We start from the raw sequence: 18,129 nt of genomic DNA on the forward strand, positions 1-18,129 counted from the left end.
GCACGCATGTAGACATACATACATGCTTATATTCCTGTTTATTTTCCTATCAAAAGCATCCCATCCTACTACTGTGCATCCACAACACTCATCTTCTGCTTCAAGTCCTTTTTCCTCCCTGTCCCATAGCCACAACCAATATCAACCATCCATAGATATCACACCAATTCAGCCACACCAATCCCAACCTAATAAAATTAATCTGCATAATCCGACCATTTTTCTTCCATCCGTAACCTCAAGAGAGAAGACTAGCCTGGTCGTCGATAAAAGAACGATCGCTCGTTTCTGGATCACCATCCAATTCCTTTTTCGGTACCGTTGAGGTCGATGACGAAACAAGTCCGACAACTGCGGTTGTAGAGGTACCGCTCACGGAACGGTTAGCATCCGTGTCGAAACCGAAATCGAGACCCGACATGGAATTGCTCTGAAAATGTATTTCGTCAACGAATGAACTCTGAGCAGACGAGACCAAACGAGACTAAACAAGAAAGAGTTATGTGTAGGTATAGGGATGAACAAAAATGCTTGCAGGCGAGAGGATTAACGGACGGAAAGACGAAGAGGACGAAGATTATGAAGACAAGGTACGCGTGAGCCAACAATTCTAATCAGGACAAATGACAACTCCTCACTCCCTCAGCAAGGCTCCTTGAAAGCAGAAACAAAGCGGCATGGTACTAACAACAATCATCGCTGACTTCTGGAAGATCCTACCGAGTTTTGTCGATCGTGATTGGGTCTTCGCTCTCGACGATCTCCATCTTGAAGTTTCAAGGAGTCTAGCCTCTTCTGATTGTCCTCTGTCATCGGATCCACATCATCTGCTCGTAAAGGGGTTGTTTTTGTTCTAGAAGGAGAAGCTGGACCTGTAGGTAAGGCGGCTCCATTAGTCTTCGACCTTCCTGCTTGTTCCTCCAAAGCCTTCCATTTGTTTCCTCTGGCTTGTTCTCTAGCTTCAGCATTATTCTGATGCTCAGTGTAGTCGTGAGAGCAATCATCAAAAAGTTGAGGGTTGATCTCCATGAATAGCTTCATTGCATTGTAAACCATGCCGTGGATCGTTCTAGATTAAATGGATTAGCTTGAGACAGCTTTTCATATAGTTTCTGAAAGTTTCTCACCTGTTCCAATGACCTTTGGAATTCTCATATAATGGTGCGAACATAATTGGTAAGATTATCTCAACATTGTCGCTGACCAGATTGCAAAAGTATTCGTTATTCCAGAAGTATAACGCACGTTCTGCAACTTGAAAATGTGGACTCGCAACTGATTTTGCCAGTTGATGGAAGAGAGGCTCCTGAACTTTAGCGAATTCTGCTGGGTCCATTACCTCGAAAATATCCTCCACTTCGTTTAGGAACATGACTTCTTTCGTGCTGTTCACCTTGGGCCAGTAGCGGAGCAAGCCCAAAACGACCTAAAATTGTGAGTAAATCGAATCTTCAATAATGGTGCTAGACATACCTCTTCTGTTAAAGCTGCATCCTTTTCTAGGAATTGAACAATGCAGTAGGCAAGTTGAGGATGATACATGCTCAGACTCTTGACTTTATGTAATGGTATTAAGACTCTCGTCAAAAACAGTTTGTGCTCTTCCTTTAATGGCAGAGCAAAACCGTTAATGATAGACCCAAGAATCTCCAATAGCTCAGCAATACCATTGAAACGTTCCGTCTCATAAACGAATTGAAAGAATACGTTGTTAATAGATCTTCTAATGTATGACCGGAGGTTGAGAAATTTTCCATATATTCTGTGAAGGGTTGTCTTTAAGAAATCTCGCTCGCGGGGGTCTTCAGAATCAAAGAGTTCAAGTAACTGTAATACAAAACTGTGATCTATGAATGCCTTCGCAATATTGGTGTTAAAGTCTTGACTCTCAATAAATCTCAAGAAGAATTCATATACAACTTGAATATGCGGCCAAGCAACTTCAAGAACTGGTTCATCTTCCTCGGGGTCGAACGCTTCACCTTGAGGGTTCATAGGAGGTGGTATGGGGCGGAAAAGATTTTTACTGAACATCTCGACAACCTTTGGATACATAGCCTCAGTGATGACTTGTCTATTGTTGGCAACGTAATCAAGAAGTTCATGGAGAGCCAGTCGTTTGATTTCCTTGGACTTCATATCCGCGCTTGCATCGTTGAAATCAAATATGACATTGCATTGATCAATCTTTTGCATAAAGAGATCTTGGCGGCGATTGGGAGGTACCTCGTGGAAACCTGGCAGCTTTTCCAATTCGCGGAGAGGAGAAATATCAAATCTTGAAGAGTGTTGTCGCTTTGGTGTTCTGATGCCTTCTGGGACATCTTTTGGAGTCGTTTGTAACCGGTCGAACATTGATGACTTCGCACCAGCCTTGGGGGGAGCGAGGTCATGCGGCATTGTTTCTGCGGCACCTGGAGGAGGGATGTGCTGAAAGAAAGACATTAGTATACAGAAGATGATCCAAGTGTGTGGCATAACTTACTGGTGCACTCGGACTGATAACGACACTAGGAGGAAGTGCCCCATGACGATTTGGTGTCCCAGGACTGGGGGAACCTCCTCCTGTGTTGAATCGATCCGGAGCAGACATTGCACCAAGAGCTGCCGGGTTCAAAGGCGGTTGCACAACTACACCACTTGAGGATGTACCATCATTAGGAGGCAGTGGTTTATTCCGCAAGTCATTAAGTGTGGTGCTCGAAGATGAGGGTGTTACTGCAGGCGATTGTCCCGCTCCCTGTGAATTGGATTGCGAAGGTGAAGATGTGCCATCTTTTGATGATTCCCCCTTCTTAGATTTTGTTTTGTTTGGATCTTTTGAGCGCGAAAGCTGCTCATGCTGAATGGGTTAGCAGATGATCACTTTCAAAATGGTACGGTTGCTATATGGAGAGTATTCAGCATCAAAATGACTTACAACCCTCTGTCTGAAACCTTTCATCTTGGACAACTACTCTCTGGAAGATGTAAAAGACACAAAATCTCGATTATTTGATACTCTTTGGATATTGCCGGTTTGCGAAACCTCTTGTTCTTATCCACCAACACTTCCAATTTCAAAGTAAAAAGGTCGCGTCACTTAAGATTGCTGTTGTGAATGTGCCGATCCTATCCTTGATGAGGCTCTAAAGACTGCGGTAAATTACTCGATAGCAGTGGCTTAACTCCCGTTTGTCGCTGAATGGCACCAAATACAAAATGGATATTCAACTGCAACGATTTGTTGATACGCAGATGGAAACCTCCAATAGCACCCTACTGGTGTAGTTTGAATTCCTTGGTTGTAAATTGATAGTGCGATGTTGGTAGGTTTTCATAAAAGATAATGGGAATTGCCAATGGTTTCTATTTGATCTGCCGAAGTTCTGTATCCCAAAGGTTCGTGAGGGGCTAGCCCCGGTTGTTGACTTGTTGCGCAAGCGTAGGTAAACAAGTTCTACCAGAACGATATCTGTCAGTGCGAGTTGGGAGAAGATAGGGAGAGTAGGATAGGTTTAAACACACAAACGAGCCAACAATGACGATTGACATACACGGTCGATCGTACAGCGGCAGCGGCTGTTGAAGTAGGTCGAGGCTGATCCCGGCGGTGAATATGGTACTCCTCTACGCCGAAGCACAAGCTATCAAATTATTGAAGAAGGCCAACGCGTTTGGGCGCTTTTCTATGGACAGCAAATAAATTGGCAGATGGATAATAATTGGTCGGGTATTAAGATCTTGGAATGAGTTGTTAAACTCCTTCAAGTAGAATGGTTAATTAGGAGAGTTTTATTTATTTGACCTTCATTTCAAAGAGTCTTAAACAACACAGCAGCAGTATCAACAAGTGCGAGTGGTCCCCTCAGTAGATGGAATTAGCGCAAGTCAATGATAACCTAAATTCTAAGGCAATTCAATCAAATCTAATTGACTTTGGGGCTTTCACATTTCGGAGATTTCTTTGCTGCTGTCCGCGCCCCGGTGACGTGAAGACTCGAAATTACGGCTCAAGGTTAAAAGCCATCATCCAAGCTTTACGAGGGAAAAAATCATCTAAAAGTCGTCAACGGCCAAACGAGAAGATAGGATATCTGTCTGGGTATTGATTGGTCCAAGCCAAAATTAAACATTCCCCATATTGAGTACTAGAACCTCGGTGGTCCGAAGAAAAGTCGTCTACCAAATTCACGGGATTTGATAGAAGACATAAAGAATTCTCTAGTACTGGGTCGCTGGCTCGTTGAGGTTATTCGCATAAACCATTTAACGAGTCCAAGAGAAGGGTAATAACAGGATGGTCGAATATCGGCATTGAATCAAAGACAATTCAAGGATCCAAAATAAAAAAGACCCATTTTGCTTTACAATCCCGGTAACTTTTCATCTACTTACAAAAATATGGAAGAGTACGAAGATATGGATTCTGAGGAGGACGTTGGGGTTGGAGGGGAGGATGATGATGAGTATGAAGAGGCAGAAGGCATGGAAGTGATTGAGGAAAATGACCGAAGAGGAAGATGGAGATCTTGACTACGAAGAAGAAGACCAATCTGCTCCGGTGTATACAATCCCGCCAAGGGAAATTGTCGCTGTCGAGCATCCATTGATTGTTAAGAATCTTGAAAATGGTATCAAAACTTTTGGACGTCAACCACAATGGAATAAGGTACGTGGAAACTATTTTCATGCGCTATATAACTTCAACATTCTTCTATTACTTGACAAGTAAATCTCATCTCATGATAGCTATGAAATCACAATCTTGATATCAACTATGGACTAACAACTTCAACAGATTCTTGAGGGCACTGAAGATGAATGTATTCCGCTTTTTCTTCGAATCAAGGATCCCACATGCGAACCAATTCTATCTTACAATAGCATCACCAACAATGTTCTCCTCAAGATCACCGTACCAAAACGTACTGGTAGAAAGCGCAAGCGTGGATCTCAGGACCCTTATACTGACGATGGGCATTCAACATCTCAGAATACCAGTGAAAAGAATTCGTTCGGTGAAAATCAATCCCACTCTTTGAATGACAAACCCAATAGTATTCTGAGAAAGCTTCGAGACAATGTTGGCAAATATACTGTCGAGGCTGCAGGAGCCATAGAACAGAGTCATCGCTATAGAGGTAGTGACCTTCTTCCCTTATGTTTGCAATACATTAACAAGATCCAGGACTTTCTGATTATCACCAATCTACATCTAGTGCAACTTTTATGTCACATTTCAAAGAAACTGCATTCTCTGCCAATTGTAAGTCCTCTTATAAGTCATATTTCCATTATATCGCTAACTTTCATCAGGGGGCAAGATGCGAGAATTCAAGCTCGGTACTGACAAAGGCTGGAAACCAAATGAAGAAATTGTTCCTCCACCCACATTCACTCACCATCCATTACCATTCAACTGGGGATATCGACAAAATCCTTTAATCTCAACCGAAGTGGATGCCGAGACAGGAGAGACAAGCATAGTGAACCGTTCGAAAATGCCAAAGCTCGAGATGCAGTATGTACATTGCGACGAAGACGAAGATGTCCCCACAAAGCCATTTCGTGAAGTTCCAGATGATCCTGTTCTCAAAGACTTCGTAGCCGCACTTCAACTAGCCATGAACGAACGTCCAATTTGGACTCGTCGTGCGTTGCAAAATCGTCTCGCCAACGAGCCAGGATATTATCTGATGAAACCTGCACTTCAGTATGTGGGTTACCAATTCCGAAGCGGTCCTTGGCGTGATGCACTCATAAGATATGGAGTTGATCCCCGCAAAGATCCATCTTGTCGGATTTATCAAACAATTTTCTTTAAGTTATACGAAGAAGATGAGCGTGCTCCTGATGGTCAATGGAAAGATATGCGGAGTCAATACACAAGACATCAAGTTTTCGGCACGGGAGACTGTCCTTCACATATGTTCAATGGTACTTCTTTAACTCTCGACGGTAAAGTGTGGCAAATTTGCGATATTACAGATCCTCTTCTTGCTCCTCTTATACAAAATGCACCAATGGCTAAGCAATACGACAACAACCATGATGGCTATTACAATAATGGGACTCTCGCCAAGATCCGAGCCATCATGAAAACAAAGTTGATTGCCATTCGCAGCAAGAAAGTAATTCCCGAAAATGCATTCGATGTAGCGCTCAGCATACCTGATTTCGTAGAGGGAAAAGACGGAAAGAAAGTCCATGTGCCAGTACCAGATATGCGATTGACAGAAGAAGAAATCGAAAAATTAAGAGAAAAGGGTATTATTAGTGGAATAAGCGGAAAGGGAGTGAGACATCTTGATTCAAGGACAAAGAGGAAACAATATAGAAAGGGCGGAAAGTTACCAATAAAAGCTAAGAGAGCGAAGCAATATGGAATGATGAAGGGACCGTCAACATCGAAACCTAAAACTTCGACCGCGGCAGCGAAACCGAAAAATAAGAAGACAGCTGGGCCTTCCGAGAAGGATGAAGATGCCACGCCGGATATTGCTGCTGTGCGTGTACAGGGAGATATCTCGACGGAAGATACCATCAAGATGATGGATGCAGAGGGAGAAGAAGATGAGATAGAAGTCGACGCTGAGAGAGAATATGACGATGAAGAAGCAGAAGAAAACGAAGAGGAAGAATTAGTCGATGCGGAACTGGGATCTGAAGACGAAAGTACAGACTCGGAAGATGAATCAGAGGCGGAAAAGGAAAAGGAAATGTTTATTAAGAATTACGAGGCGAGGATGGGGGCTGGGAATGGTTCAAATAAGTAGTATGTAGGCTGTCTAGATAGGTCTTATCAGCCAGATTGATACCGGGGAGGAGATTGTATGATTTCGGGGGCTCTCTGCCGCATAATTCTAATATCGCATTGTCAATTCAAGCAATCGAGTTACATGACTTGACCAGGCTTCACGTAGATCGCATCAACAATTCACTGTCACTTTTTATTGTCGAGTCATTTGATGGACCGACGCGCACGATGTTAAAGATATCAAAAAGACGAGCAATCTGTAATCAGGGGGTCCCTAGTGAACGAAACAATGACCAATAAAGAACTCCCTGGGCGAGTTTGCTCCCTACAAACAAATTGTTTCAGGAGCATCCGACAAACCTGATACTATCTCTAGAACCAGACCACATGGCTAGATGCTCTAAACCATAAATGAGATAAAGCAAAATAGGTAGCCCTGACGCATCCACAGCTTTCTCATTGTGACTTTGAAACGGAAATCAAAATTATCCTCCCGCACGCCAACATTTGCAAGGCTACTCTACTACTGTCTATGTCCGGCACTCTTCTCTTAGTGAAAAGAAGAAGGCGGGCAAAACGATCCTTCACATATTCGTCACATGGTTTTTATACTTTGTTAAATGGCCCCGTATGTTTGGGAATCGGGATAGGATGATCCAGTTCCAAACAATTGGAAAAGGGTTAGGAAATCATTTTGTTACATCTATGCAATCACTGCTCACGCGGTGTTTCCAGGCGCTCAGATCACTTGATTTCAAGGTCCTTGTGGGAGGACTATTTCAAGATTTTTGTTACTATGCAAATGTAGATGCGTTAGGACACTATATTCAGACGCTCTTGTGATATTCACGTAATGCCGCTCCGCTGGGCCACTGCCGTGGAGGCTTTTTCGCTTCGCTCGAGCTCTAGAAGGGACGGAGAAGAAAAGGAGAAATGATTTGATAGATCGGATAGATCGAGCGTAGCGAGGATGGGGGGTTTGGGGGCTTGTCCCCATAGAAGATAGAGAAATTCAGGTATGTTGATGTTTAAAAGCTATTGGACAAGATAAGATGAAGAGGGCTTTCGTGGGTACTTGTTATGGCGAAGAATGAGTAGGCTGGGCGTGTGAAGTGAGGGAGCATCATGTTCTTAGGGTTAGAAATTACTACTTTGACTTATAGACGAAGGGAGAAAGGAGAAATGAGAGATAAATTGATGTAAAGATCGATGATCGTATTACAATCATCTCTTCACCATTGAGCTTATAGATCAGGAGTCACCGATAACAGAGTTTACAACTCGGTAGCTAGCACCTAGAGGCTGGCACATGTTTGCAAAATAGTTGGAATAAATCTAGGTTTTAGTTTCTGGAAGCATGAGTAATAGGTTTCAAGACTGATTGGACTCCAATTTTTTCCCGCATATTCCGTATTTTCTTTTTGCTTGATACCTTCCTTATAGTTCCTTATAGTTGGGGTATGGAGGGGCGAAGCTGAATCAGTATCATAAAGAAGACGAACTAGACACGCGAGACACGTACTGAGAGATGATGGGAGTATTATATAAGCAGCAACACATGTTTCTTTGCTTACCTAATGAGACAACCCGAGTTCTTTCATGCCCGCATTTGGGTCATCATCGATTGAATGAATGAATGAACATCTTGTGTCGGTAGGATTCAGGAACGACCTTTTCTACTTCCAAAATTCTCTATATTCTTCAAAGAAGAGTGCCTAGATCTCGATGAAGATGATAATCAACAGCTTCTTATTTATCTTCCTTACAATTAGAATACAAATATAATAAACCTCTTGGGAAATTCACATTGCCTTCAAAATTATCAATTTATGGGCAAATGCATGATACTCGATCGTATTAAAGAAAATAGATTTTGAAAGCCTTAATTTTGTCATCAGATGGGAAGGAAAACCTTAAATTTCTTACCTCTTGATTTAACAGCAGCGCGGGCCTCACCTCAAGATTGTGGTGCATCATCTCATAGGTACCCGTGTACTCTCGTACTGTACCAGGTAATCAATCTCATAACGAAGGTTCAACCCCACGAATTTCGATAAATAAACGTACAACCTCACTCAGCCTACAACCTTCAATCCCAAAAACCCTTACCATACCACCACCCCTTCGACCACCACCCCCCCCTCCAACACGAACAACAAACAGTCTTCTTGAAAACCCCAATAACAAGATTGATTCTCCAATATTCAATCTTGTCGCTTTCTTTATCTTGCCACCTATCAAGTGTTTTTATAGCTTGATTTATCTCGTACCTTGGGTAGTCTTGCCGCACACACCGTCGATAATACTTGATTACAATTTACAACCTTTTTACAACTCCACCACCATCACCTACCCTGGCACGTACAGGATACCTCAGCCTTCCTTGCATCACAGATCGGCCGGAAAGTCAAACTTATACATTTTGACGCGATCGAGTTATCCTTTCAATATCGACTGCCTTTTCCAAATAGCCCGCAATAGGAAGAGGATATAATCTCCTCCGCACAGCTCGTAAAAGATGGTAGAAGGGGAACCGAACTCTCCAACTTGGAAGTTCACGCAGTTAGTATACTCCTGCCATTATACTCTTGTTTATCTGCCACTCGGGAATTCATGGATGAGGGGTTCTCAATGTGTTTGGTGGATTGATTGCACTACCGCTTTGAAATCAATGCTAACAAATTGTTATCAGATGTTTTGGTGATAAAGGCGATGTCGAAGATATAACAGAAGGTATGCCAATTTATTGATCCGTATCTTGATGGCGCTTTTCGCTTTCTGCGAATAGTGCAAACTTCTTTCTACAATTGCTAACACGACGGGCTACAGCGGATATCATATCGACAGTCGAATTCGATCACACCGGAAATTACCTTGCTACGGGAGACAAAGGTGGACGTGTTGTTCTTTTTGAAAGGAATGAGACGGTACGAATTTCAATCTCTGGTCTAGACCGTGCAAGTCGCCGAAATGCTGACGCTATCATAGAAAAAAACATGCGAGTACAAATTCCACACAGAATTTCAATCTCACGAGCCCGAGTTCGATTACCTCAAGTCATTAGAGATAGAAGAGAAGATCAACAAGATCAAATGGTGCAAACGACAAAACGCCTCTCATTACCTACTCTCAACGAACGATAAGACTATAAAGTTATGGAAAGTGTTTGAGAAGTCACTGAAAGTTGTTGCAGAGAACAACCTTTCCCACGATTTGACTCCAGGAAATCCTGCAGGAGGTGGTGGAGGTGTTCGACCCATATCAAACGTACACTTCAACAGTGCTCACGACCTGAAATTACCCCGCCTAACTCATCACGACACTGTTGTTGCCGCAGTACCACGTCGAACATATGCAAATGCACATGCATACCATATCAACAGCATTTCAGTGAACAGTGACGGGGAAACATTCATTAGCAGTGATGATTTGCGAATAAACTTATGGAACTTGAATATTCAAGACCAAAGCTTCAACATCGTAGATATCAAGCCCGCCAACATGGAGGAGCTTACTGAAGTCATCACGGCTGCAGAGTTCCACCCCCAAAGTTGTAACTGGTTTATGTATGCAAGTTCAAAAGGAACAATCAAGCTTGCAGATATGAGAGAGAGCGCTCTCTGCGACCAACACGCAAAGCGTAAGTTTCATGTCGTTGTCCTTTGAATTCAACTTTGCTCACACCATCTTTAGAATTTGAACAGGAGGAAGATCCATCTGCTCGATCGTTTTTCTCGGAAATCATTTCATCCATTTCTGACGTCCGATTCTCTCATGATGGTCGATACATCCTTTCACGTGATTATCTCACTGTAAAAATCTGGGATGTTAACATGGAGAGACAACCTGTCAAGACTATTCCGATCCATGAGCATCTTCGACCACGTCTTTGTGATACTTATGAAAATGATAGTATCTTTGACAAATTTGAGGTAGTGTTCTCTGGCGACGCTAAGAATGTCATGACTGGTAGTTATAACAATAACTTTATGATCTATCCATCAGATCCCGATAAGGAAGTGGAGGTGGTTCTCCAAGCCGATAAATCGGCTTTCAAGGCTAAGAAGGTTGGTGTTCCAACACCAATCAACCCATCTGGTAGCCCAACCGCCGCGAATGGTAAAAAGGGCAACTCTAGGGCAGGTAGTCCAGCTGCTGGTGTCGGTGGTCAAGGTGGAAGGATGAAGAAAGAAACAGACGCAGACCAAATCGACTTCAATAAAAAGATATTACATATGAGCTGGCATCCTTTCGAAGACAGCATTGCCATTGCTGCAACGAACAACGTAAGTAGTATATATACGATTACCCTAAGCATCTACTAACTATCTATTTAGCTTTTCGTTTTCTCCGCATTGTAGAAATTGGCAACACGCGGAAGCTGTCTTCAGGTCATATTCCATTTGCGTTTTAAGTGTGTACTGGCTACAGCAACCAGCCCAGCGTTGTCCTTGAGACCTATTCATATTCGTGGCATAGTTAATTTTATGTCACGAAGAAAATATTATCATTGAGTAGCGAGACTGCTACACTCCATAAGTGTTGCAATAGAGGGTGACGCAGAAATAAGCGGGGGCTGGTGAGTTATCTTTTGGAGACTGTTTCTTTCTCCAATTACCTGAAGCTCTTACAATAGTTTTCAGGTTAAGTTGTTCAAGGCAATGGTGTGAGATGTGCCTAGAAGCAACTTTTTGATGATCGAAGTAGCCTAGTGTAGCCTAGTCTAAATCACAAATGAATAATGCATGAAGTTCTGAATTAAACATATGTTTGTTAAATTGATGGCTAGACCGGGCTTCCTTTCAGTCCACGATCACAACATGCCCCCCCTCCTGTCCTATGGTCAAAGTGATAGACAGTAGAGTGAACGCGCAAGAGCCGAATTCATATGTCACGTGAAAATCCCCGCTAAGCCCACCCGTACAACGGATCAATCCTTACCAAAAAAAAGTTCGTCAAGAAATTTAATCCACAGAAGCTTCAGACCTCCAACCTGCAACTACCGACAATCCACACGACTCCAAGTCTCAATCCCGTATGTATGTTCCCTAATCACTTCAATCACCCTGACCATTTTCTCTATCGATCTCTCCTGTGCAATTCATTTTCTATCGCGCATGCGCTAACAATTGACCATCAGATTTTACCTCGACTCCCCGAAAACTCACCACCCGCACCAAACGTAGAAACTCTCATCAAAATGCATCTTATGTACACCCTCGACGCGGCTGGAAAGCGCAAGTACACTTTGAAGAAAGTGATTGGAGGCGAGGTGACCAAGAGTGCGCATCCAGCCAGATTCAGCCCGGATGATAAGTATTCGAGACATAGAGTTACGTTGAAGAAGAGATATGGATTGCTTTTGGTGCAGCAGAGTGAGTGGTGTTTTTTTAGTTATTGTGTTTTGTGTTTTGTGTTTGGGGTTGGGGTTGGGGTTGGGGTTGCGATTGGAGGATTTCGTGGGTTATGGGGGGAAGGGGAAGAGAAGGAGGAGGATGGGATGGGAGATGCAATTGGAGGTAGAATTGGATGAAAGGAGTAATTGCTAATACGTGCGCAATCAGAGGATCTCAAGGTTTTGGGCCAATAAATATCTCTCACCACTTCATGAGGTACAGATGGGGGGCTACCTACTTGACATGAGTAGCAGGCGAAGCGAGAGAAGAAGGGGAAAATGACAAATATGTGCATAACGCGCGCTGTGTCCAATCGACAAAATGTGTAGGAAGGGAAAGGCAAGGCTGAATTGAATAATTGGCTGCGAGAATGCTCAAGCTAGTGGATGGAATGGAATGGGTGGTTGAAAGGGAATGTGCGGAGTATACTGGCGTTTCTGGACGAGGGCTTCTTGTATCTATCTTTCGGTTCTTCGTGTGTAAGAGAAAGAGGGAGAGAAAGTTCGATTTCTGTTAGTGGTAGTAGGGGACGAAGGAATTGCAATTCCACGCTCCTCTTCTCTCGCTATAGAGATGAAATTGTTTTTCTAGCCCCGAATCGAGGAATTTCACAATTTCAAAAGCATGCTTGTTATAAATCTATAAAAAATGTGTTTGGTGCAAGTACTCGAGTCAATTTTGGGGGGGAATCAATTTTGAGATTACTTTTACTAATTCTATTCTATTTAATGTCGTTTCCTTGAATTGACATTCTTGCCCGCTCCAACTTTTGGTCTTCCACCAGCTCTTCCACGATCTCCCGTCAAGATACTAGGTAGATAATCTTCATCCATAAGATCCTTTTCCTTGCGCCTCTTCTCCGTCGCCATTTCCCTCACGTATTCTTTTTGATCCTCCGCCAATATCAAATCATTACCCCATCCTCCCTTGCCACCTCCTTTGATATTCTTTCCATTCGCCGTCCCGGCAACTGGCTTTGGGACACTGTAAACATTTCCTCTGTTGTTCCACTGCATATTTTTCTTGAGATGAATTTTTACCACTCCGTCTTTATCTGTTGAGCAGGAGGTACGGAGGAGAGTAGGTTTGCCGCAGCGGGAACAGAATTGTCGGGTCATTTCTCGAGTGATGGAGAAACAGGCGTGGCATCTTAGAACCCAGGTTTTGAGCTGGCGAATGCGTTGGAGAGAGGGGGAGAGGAGGTTGAGGTTCATGCGTAACATGACGTTTTGCATGGCGTAATCGGTGGTGATGGTTGCTACTTGGATGGTTTTGGATTCTTCTTGGGGGGAGAACGAGGAGTTTGTGTCTTTTTGTTGGTGCTTCTTTAGGTTGGAGGGGGTGATCCAGCCTTCGCCGTCGGATTCGGCGTCGGATTCAGAGGCAGGAACTTCTTCTATTGTTTCTGGAATGGTTTCGGGCTCTGTTGTGGAAGTTGGTTCTTGGGTTTGTTCCTCTGTGACTCCGTCTTTGGTCGATTCTTCTGAGACTGCGTCCTCTGCTGGTTTCTCTACGCTCTTTGCATCATCGGCTGTTGATATATGGGTAGCCTCTAATGCTTCCTCAATGGGCTGTGTCTCCACTTTAGATTCTTCTGTTGCTTGAGGTATTGATGTTCCCCATGCGCCTCTGGTTTCGATTGCTGGTTGCGCCGCGGCATCTGTAGATGTTTGTGGTGCCTCTGTGACATCGGCAGGTCTTTCGCCACTCAATGATGCGGGAGGTGCTCCATTTAATCTCTTCTGTCCTGGTACACTTCGTAATCTCCAATCTCCATGATTTCGTTCACATTCAAGCTCATATGCTAAAGCCATCAAATGAATATCTTGTCTGCTGAGTACTTCCAAATCACCCGTTTTCCGCGCAAATTCAGTTATAACTTTAATGCTAGCTGATCTAGGCGCTCTTAATTTGAGAAAAGGTAATAATGTGGTCTCGAATCTGGCTCTTGTAACGGCATCTTTGATTTCGTCGATAACGAGGGGGATAGTATAAAGGTTTTCTGCTTGGCCAAGAAGCGTTGAGACTGAAGGGTCATTCTTAATAATTGGTCCCGCGTCAATGATAAGACTATGTATGGGTTTGGTAGTATTTGTAGCCATTTTGAAGTCTACAATCTCGAGGATGCTGATTCTCTGTGTAATGCAATGCAATTGTCATGGCGGGGTGTGCGATAAAGATTATCGAAAAAAATAAAATACTGCCGGGCGGTATCGATAAGCGAAAAAGATATATAGTCACGTGATGAAATTCCCTTCTCTAGTGTTTGAGCGGAAAATTTTGTTCATCTTGAAAATTTATTCAAGAAGATTTCCTCAACTTCAACTCCTATTTTTGATATTTTTGATATTCATAGACCGTGGAGTATTTCTCTCTTTAACCACGAACTCCAAAAAATTTAATTTTGAATTTAAATTCAACAATTTCGATTCCCAAACCCCACATTTTCAACCTTCAAAATGTTCTCCAACAACTGGCGCGTTAAGCAAGACACTCCTCAAAGCCCAAGCGGCGAAGAGAGAGTATCTCCTTGGTCCTCTTCAAGAAATCGTGGAGTTGGTGGTAAGGATGGTGGTGATCGACCATCTCAAGGCCAGGGGAGATTTTCTCGAAACGAGGCAGGTGACTCGCCAAGAAAATCTTCACAACTCACAGAGTCGGACAAGGCTATTGAGGAAGGTCGTCGCATTTATGTTGGTAACTTAAGTTACGATACCACCCCAGAGGATATTGAAACCATTTTCCAAGATGTTCCACGTGAATCTCGAACTGTTCATATGTCCATCGATTCCATGACAAAGCGCAACCCTGGTTACTGTTTCGTTACTTTCACCACCAAGGATATGGCTGAGGAGGCTTTGAATCGTTATGACGGTCAAGAATTCAAAAACCGTACACTCAGAGTTAAGCCTGGTGTGAGATCAGACCGTGAGTGAATCTCCAAGCATTGAATTTTTACCTGTCACCAAATTTATACCGCAACTCCTTAAAACTGTCACTAACAAAACACAGGTAGCACTCGTCCACAAGGAACCTCGTCAGAGACTCCTCTTTACACAAACGACCGCTGGAAGAGCTCTGACAGAGAAACTTCTCAGCGTCCAGAACGTCAAGTAGACTCTTCTTCTCAGGATGGTCGAAGACTTTACGTTGGAGGACTACCAAGAATTGATGATCAAGAAACGGCAAACCGCAAGATCAGAGAAATCTTTGAAGGTTTTGATGTTGAAGTTGTTAGCAAGTTGATCTCTCCACACCCTTCCAAGGTTGAGGAAGGTGGCAACCACTATTACTGTTTCGTTGATCTTGCCAACAATACTCAAGTCAATGATGCAGTTAAGATGTTCGATGGCAATGAGTGGGGTCTTAAAGTCAGTCGTGCGTCCGGAGGAGCCTCAGGAAAAGTTGTTGAGAAGCAAAGAATCTATGTCGGTGGTTTACCAGATTTCGGAGATGAGGCCGCAACCGAGGCAGAGATTAGAGAGCTTTTCAGCGAGTATACTGTTAAGTGGGTCAGCAAGTTGTGCTCCCCAAGAGAACCAAGAGAGGGCAATAGCCATTTCTGCTTCGTTGAATTGCAAGATAGTCAAGAAGCTGATGGAGCTATCGTCAATTTGGATTGGTCTGAGAAATGGGGTGGAAAGATCAGAGTCAAGCCTAGTTTGTCCAACGCTCAATCCAAACAAGGAGAGACCCCAACCAGAGGATGGAGAGGAAAGAGCGACAGAGAGTAAGCATGATATGGTATCATCGAATCAGATATACCAATCTTAAATAGTTTGCATACCTCGCGCTTCAGTTATGATATGTATTAGCGATTTGCATACATCAGACTGCTAATGGGACATTTGATGTCATATCCACATTTCTTGAGTAACAAGATCTGTCAATGGCTACGATACACTTGCATAAATATTAGTTTCATACCCAGCTGCGGCTGTAATTTGCTGGATGCAAATAGGCTAGCAGGCGATACCCAATCTGAATACAAATACATTCAAATTACTTTCCTGTGCTATGTGTTCTGAAGATGACAATGTGATAGATGAACAACACCGTCTCATGCATGATTGAAAAGGTACCTTCGTAGTTCCTTCGCATTCTTGAAGACCATTTCCTTGACGAGTGTTGATTTCATCCAGTCTTAGGTGGGTAATTTTGAAACTTTAGATGGTGGGAATACAAACCTCTTACCAGGTCATTTTCTTTTCACAGTTCTGGTTTTCCAATACTTCAAGTTATTCCAAGGAAGAACATTGCATTTTCAACTTTCAAGGTGGTGGATGCCTCACTGGATTGTTACGGGAAGAAAAGAGTTGAGCGACTCCTACCTTGTATAGGTAATAGAAGGTTGTTTCCCCATACACACATGTATGGCAACCCATCTCAATGATCAACTATCCTTTTAGTTTCTCCATACCATATTCTTACTCCAAACATCAGGATTATTTCCGACTGTGTATTCCCACTCTCAAGATTCTTGTAATCGCCAATCGGAAATGACTATTTACGAGCACGTATTGGACCACCTTCACCTTTCTTCAATCGGCAGGGAATTTAAGTGCGATTATTTTCTTCCTCTTTTTTGTGAATATGGCGCTCCTCAAAGCCTTGATCGAGTTAATCAAATTGTACTCTTGGGTTTTCACCAGGTTCGAGATCAAGCCCAAGGGCGGAGGCACCTTGACAAAGAATCTCCATCAAGTAACGAATCCGGATTTGATTGTCAGGGTATTGTAAACAGCAATGGACCTCGACTAGGATATCCCACTGGTCACAGTCTAAACAAGTGAAACATACTGTCCTACATACGAAATTAGTTATCCAGATCACAACGACCTTTCAAACTCATATTTTGAAGCGATCGAAGCTGAATATCTTCAACGCCTTGCATCGGCGTCCGCAGATTATATAGAGCAATATTACATGCAGCTTGGTTCACCACCATTAGGACAGTCTCCATCAGCGTGTGCATTTGCAAACTCATTTGCCAGTACACCTAGTTCTTCAGCAAAATCAGGGGACCTAGAGAAAGTACGTTCAGAAATAAATCGCCCTAAGGCAATTACTTAATAAACTTAGCCTTGACTTTACGTCTGCTATCTCCAATAATTCCATTACGAAGGCACGATCGGAAATCACTTATTTCGAGATCATAGATCTGTTGCCTAACTTTTCTACCAGCACTTATAATAATTCTTCCATAATTCCATTATACTAAGACAATTGCCTCACAAACCCAACACTTTAGAATCTCACCTGTCATTCATGAATTTAAGGAGACTCAGTCCCTGGCTGGGAGAGTTCCTTGATTCTGCAGTCACAGAAACATTAGACGACCGACCAGTTATTACTATTGTTTAACTAATTCTGAGCAGAAATCTCGATGATGAGCATAGATTAGTAATGGCCGAGATGCATGCTCCTAAGTTATGCCTGTTATTCTTTTCATCTGCAAAATGGTGCGTTGCAGTAGTTTCTTAGGAACATCAATGATTCGCTTGTTTTTAACTAGTGATTAGCATTATTTAGCGATGTATACCTAGGTATGCTGTATGTAACTTCCTTTGAGTATATTTGAAAAGTACCACAGCATTGGAAATATTTAGCTTAGAAATAAGATATTTCTCCTGCAGCAGTATCCGAAATACACAATTCTTTATTGCGTATATGATACTCCTCCCAGTCTCCGAGGTTTTATGCGACCAGCAGAAGTACCAATGTACACACCATGTCTCAACACCCAAGCCTAAATAGAGAATCACAAAATTCCTCACCATAAAACATAACCCCAGGTTAGCAAACAAACTCCTCTACAATATCCAGGCCCCATTTGTGGCGATATCCCAACTGTTGATCTGTAGTCAAAAATAGACATACCGAGCGCTATCAATTGAATTAGATCAATGTACAGTCTTCAATACAACTTCGCTTCATTAGGTGTATAGAATATAGAAACTGTGTCGCTCTGGTACTATTCTGTGGGGGTAACAT

The 18,129-nt window shown here is 42.9% G+C and overlaps 6 protein-coding genes across 6 annotated transcripts; 4 read left to right on the forward strand and 2 right to left on the reverse strand.

Annotated features, from left to right (window-relative positions):
- Positions 1–238: 238 nt before the first annotated feature.
- Positions 239–2,944, reverse strand: EAF02_008101 (uncharacterized protein; the record flags this gene model as incomplete). The annotated part of the gene is made up of 6 exons (XM_038904149.1): positions 239–430; positions 721–1,069; positions 1,128–1,426; positions 1,474–2,430; positions 2,486–2,842; positions 2,921–2,944. 6 exons carry the CDS (start codon positions 2,942–2,944, stop codon positions 239–241), a joined length of 2,178 nt encoding a protein of 725 aa, XP_038755871.1.
- Positions 2,945–4,043: 1,099 nt separating this feature from the next.
- On the forward strand, positions 4,044–6,859 carry EAF02_008102 (uncharacterized protein). Its single transcript, XM_038904150.1, has 4 exons — positions 4,044–4,651; positions 4,781–5,123; positions 5,171–5,248; positions 5,299–6,859. The coding sequence occupies exons 1-4, from the start codon at positions 4,487–4,489 to the stop codon at positions 6,756–6,758; spliced, it is 2,046 nt and encodes a 681-aa protein (XP_038755872.1). The 5' UTR covers positions 4,044–4,486; the 3' UTR covers positions 6,759–6,859.
- A 2,398-nt stretch (positions 6,860–9,257) lies between these two features.
- Positions 9,258–11,100, forward strand: EAF02_008103 (uncharacterized protein; the record flags this gene model as incomplete). Its single annotated transcript, XM_038904151.1, has 6 exons — positions 9,258–9,301; positions 9,432–9,472; positions 9,569–9,666; positions 9,728–10,379; positions 10,433–11,025; positions 11,077–11,100. 6 exons carry the CDS (start codon positions 9,258–9,260, stop codon positions 11,098–11,100), a joined length of 1,452 nt encoding a protein of 483 aa, XP_038755873.1.
- Positions 11,101–11,939: 839 nt separating this feature from the next.
- On the forward strand, positions 11,940–12,329 carry EAF02_008104 (uncharacterized protein; the record flags this gene model as incomplete). The annotated part of the gene is made up of 2 exons (XM_038904152.1): positions 11,940–12,114; positions 12,304–12,329. 2 exons carry the CDS (start codon positions 11,940–11,942, stop codon positions 12,327–12,329), a joined length of 201 nt encoding a protein of 66 aa, XP_038755874.1.
- Positions 12,330–12,860: 531 nt separating this feature from the next.
- EAF02_008105 (uncharacterized protein) lies at positions 12,861–14,237 on the reverse strand (the record flags this gene model as incomplete). The annotated part of the gene is made up of 1 exon (XM_038904153.1): positions 12,861–14,237. One exon carries the CDS (start codon positions 14,235–14,237, stop codon positions 12,861–12,863), a length of 1,377 nt encoding a protein of 458 aa, XP_038755875.1.
- Positions 14,238–14,594: 357 nt separating this feature from the next.
- Positions 14,595–15,869, forward strand: EAF02_008106 (uncharacterized protein; the record flags this gene model as incomplete). Its single annotated transcript, XM_038904154.1, has 2 exons — positions 14,595–15,063; positions 15,148–15,869. 2 exons carry the CDS (start codon positions 14,595–14,597, stop codon positions 15,867–15,869), a joined length of 1,191 nt encoding a protein of 396 aa, XP_038755876.1.
- Positions 15,870–18,129: the final 2,260 nt, after the last annotated feature.

Source organism: Botrytis sinoallii (genome assembly GCF_014898435.1).
Source record: "Botrytis sinoallii strain Bc 23 chromosome Unknown BSIN_015, whole genome shotgun sequence".
Taxonomy (NCBI): Eukaryota; Fungi; Ascomycota; class Leotiomycetes; order Helotiales; family Sclerotiniaceae; genus Botrytis; species Botrytis sinoallii.

Excerpts from the sequence above, each read along its gene's own strand:
- EAF02_008102 (XM_038904150.1), top strand. The coding sequence starts at position 4,487 with ATGACCGAAGAGGAAGATGGAGATCTTGACTACGAAGAAGAAGACCAA. Across the intron at positions 5,124-5,170 it reads ACAGAGTCATCGCTATAGAG|GACTTTCTGATTATCACCAA; the intron begins GTAGTGACCTTC and ends AACAAGATCCAG. Across the intron at positions 5,249-5,298 it reads AACTGCATTCTCTGCCAATT|GGGGCAAGATGCGAGAATTC; the intron begins GTAAGTCCTCTT and ends AACTTTCATCAG.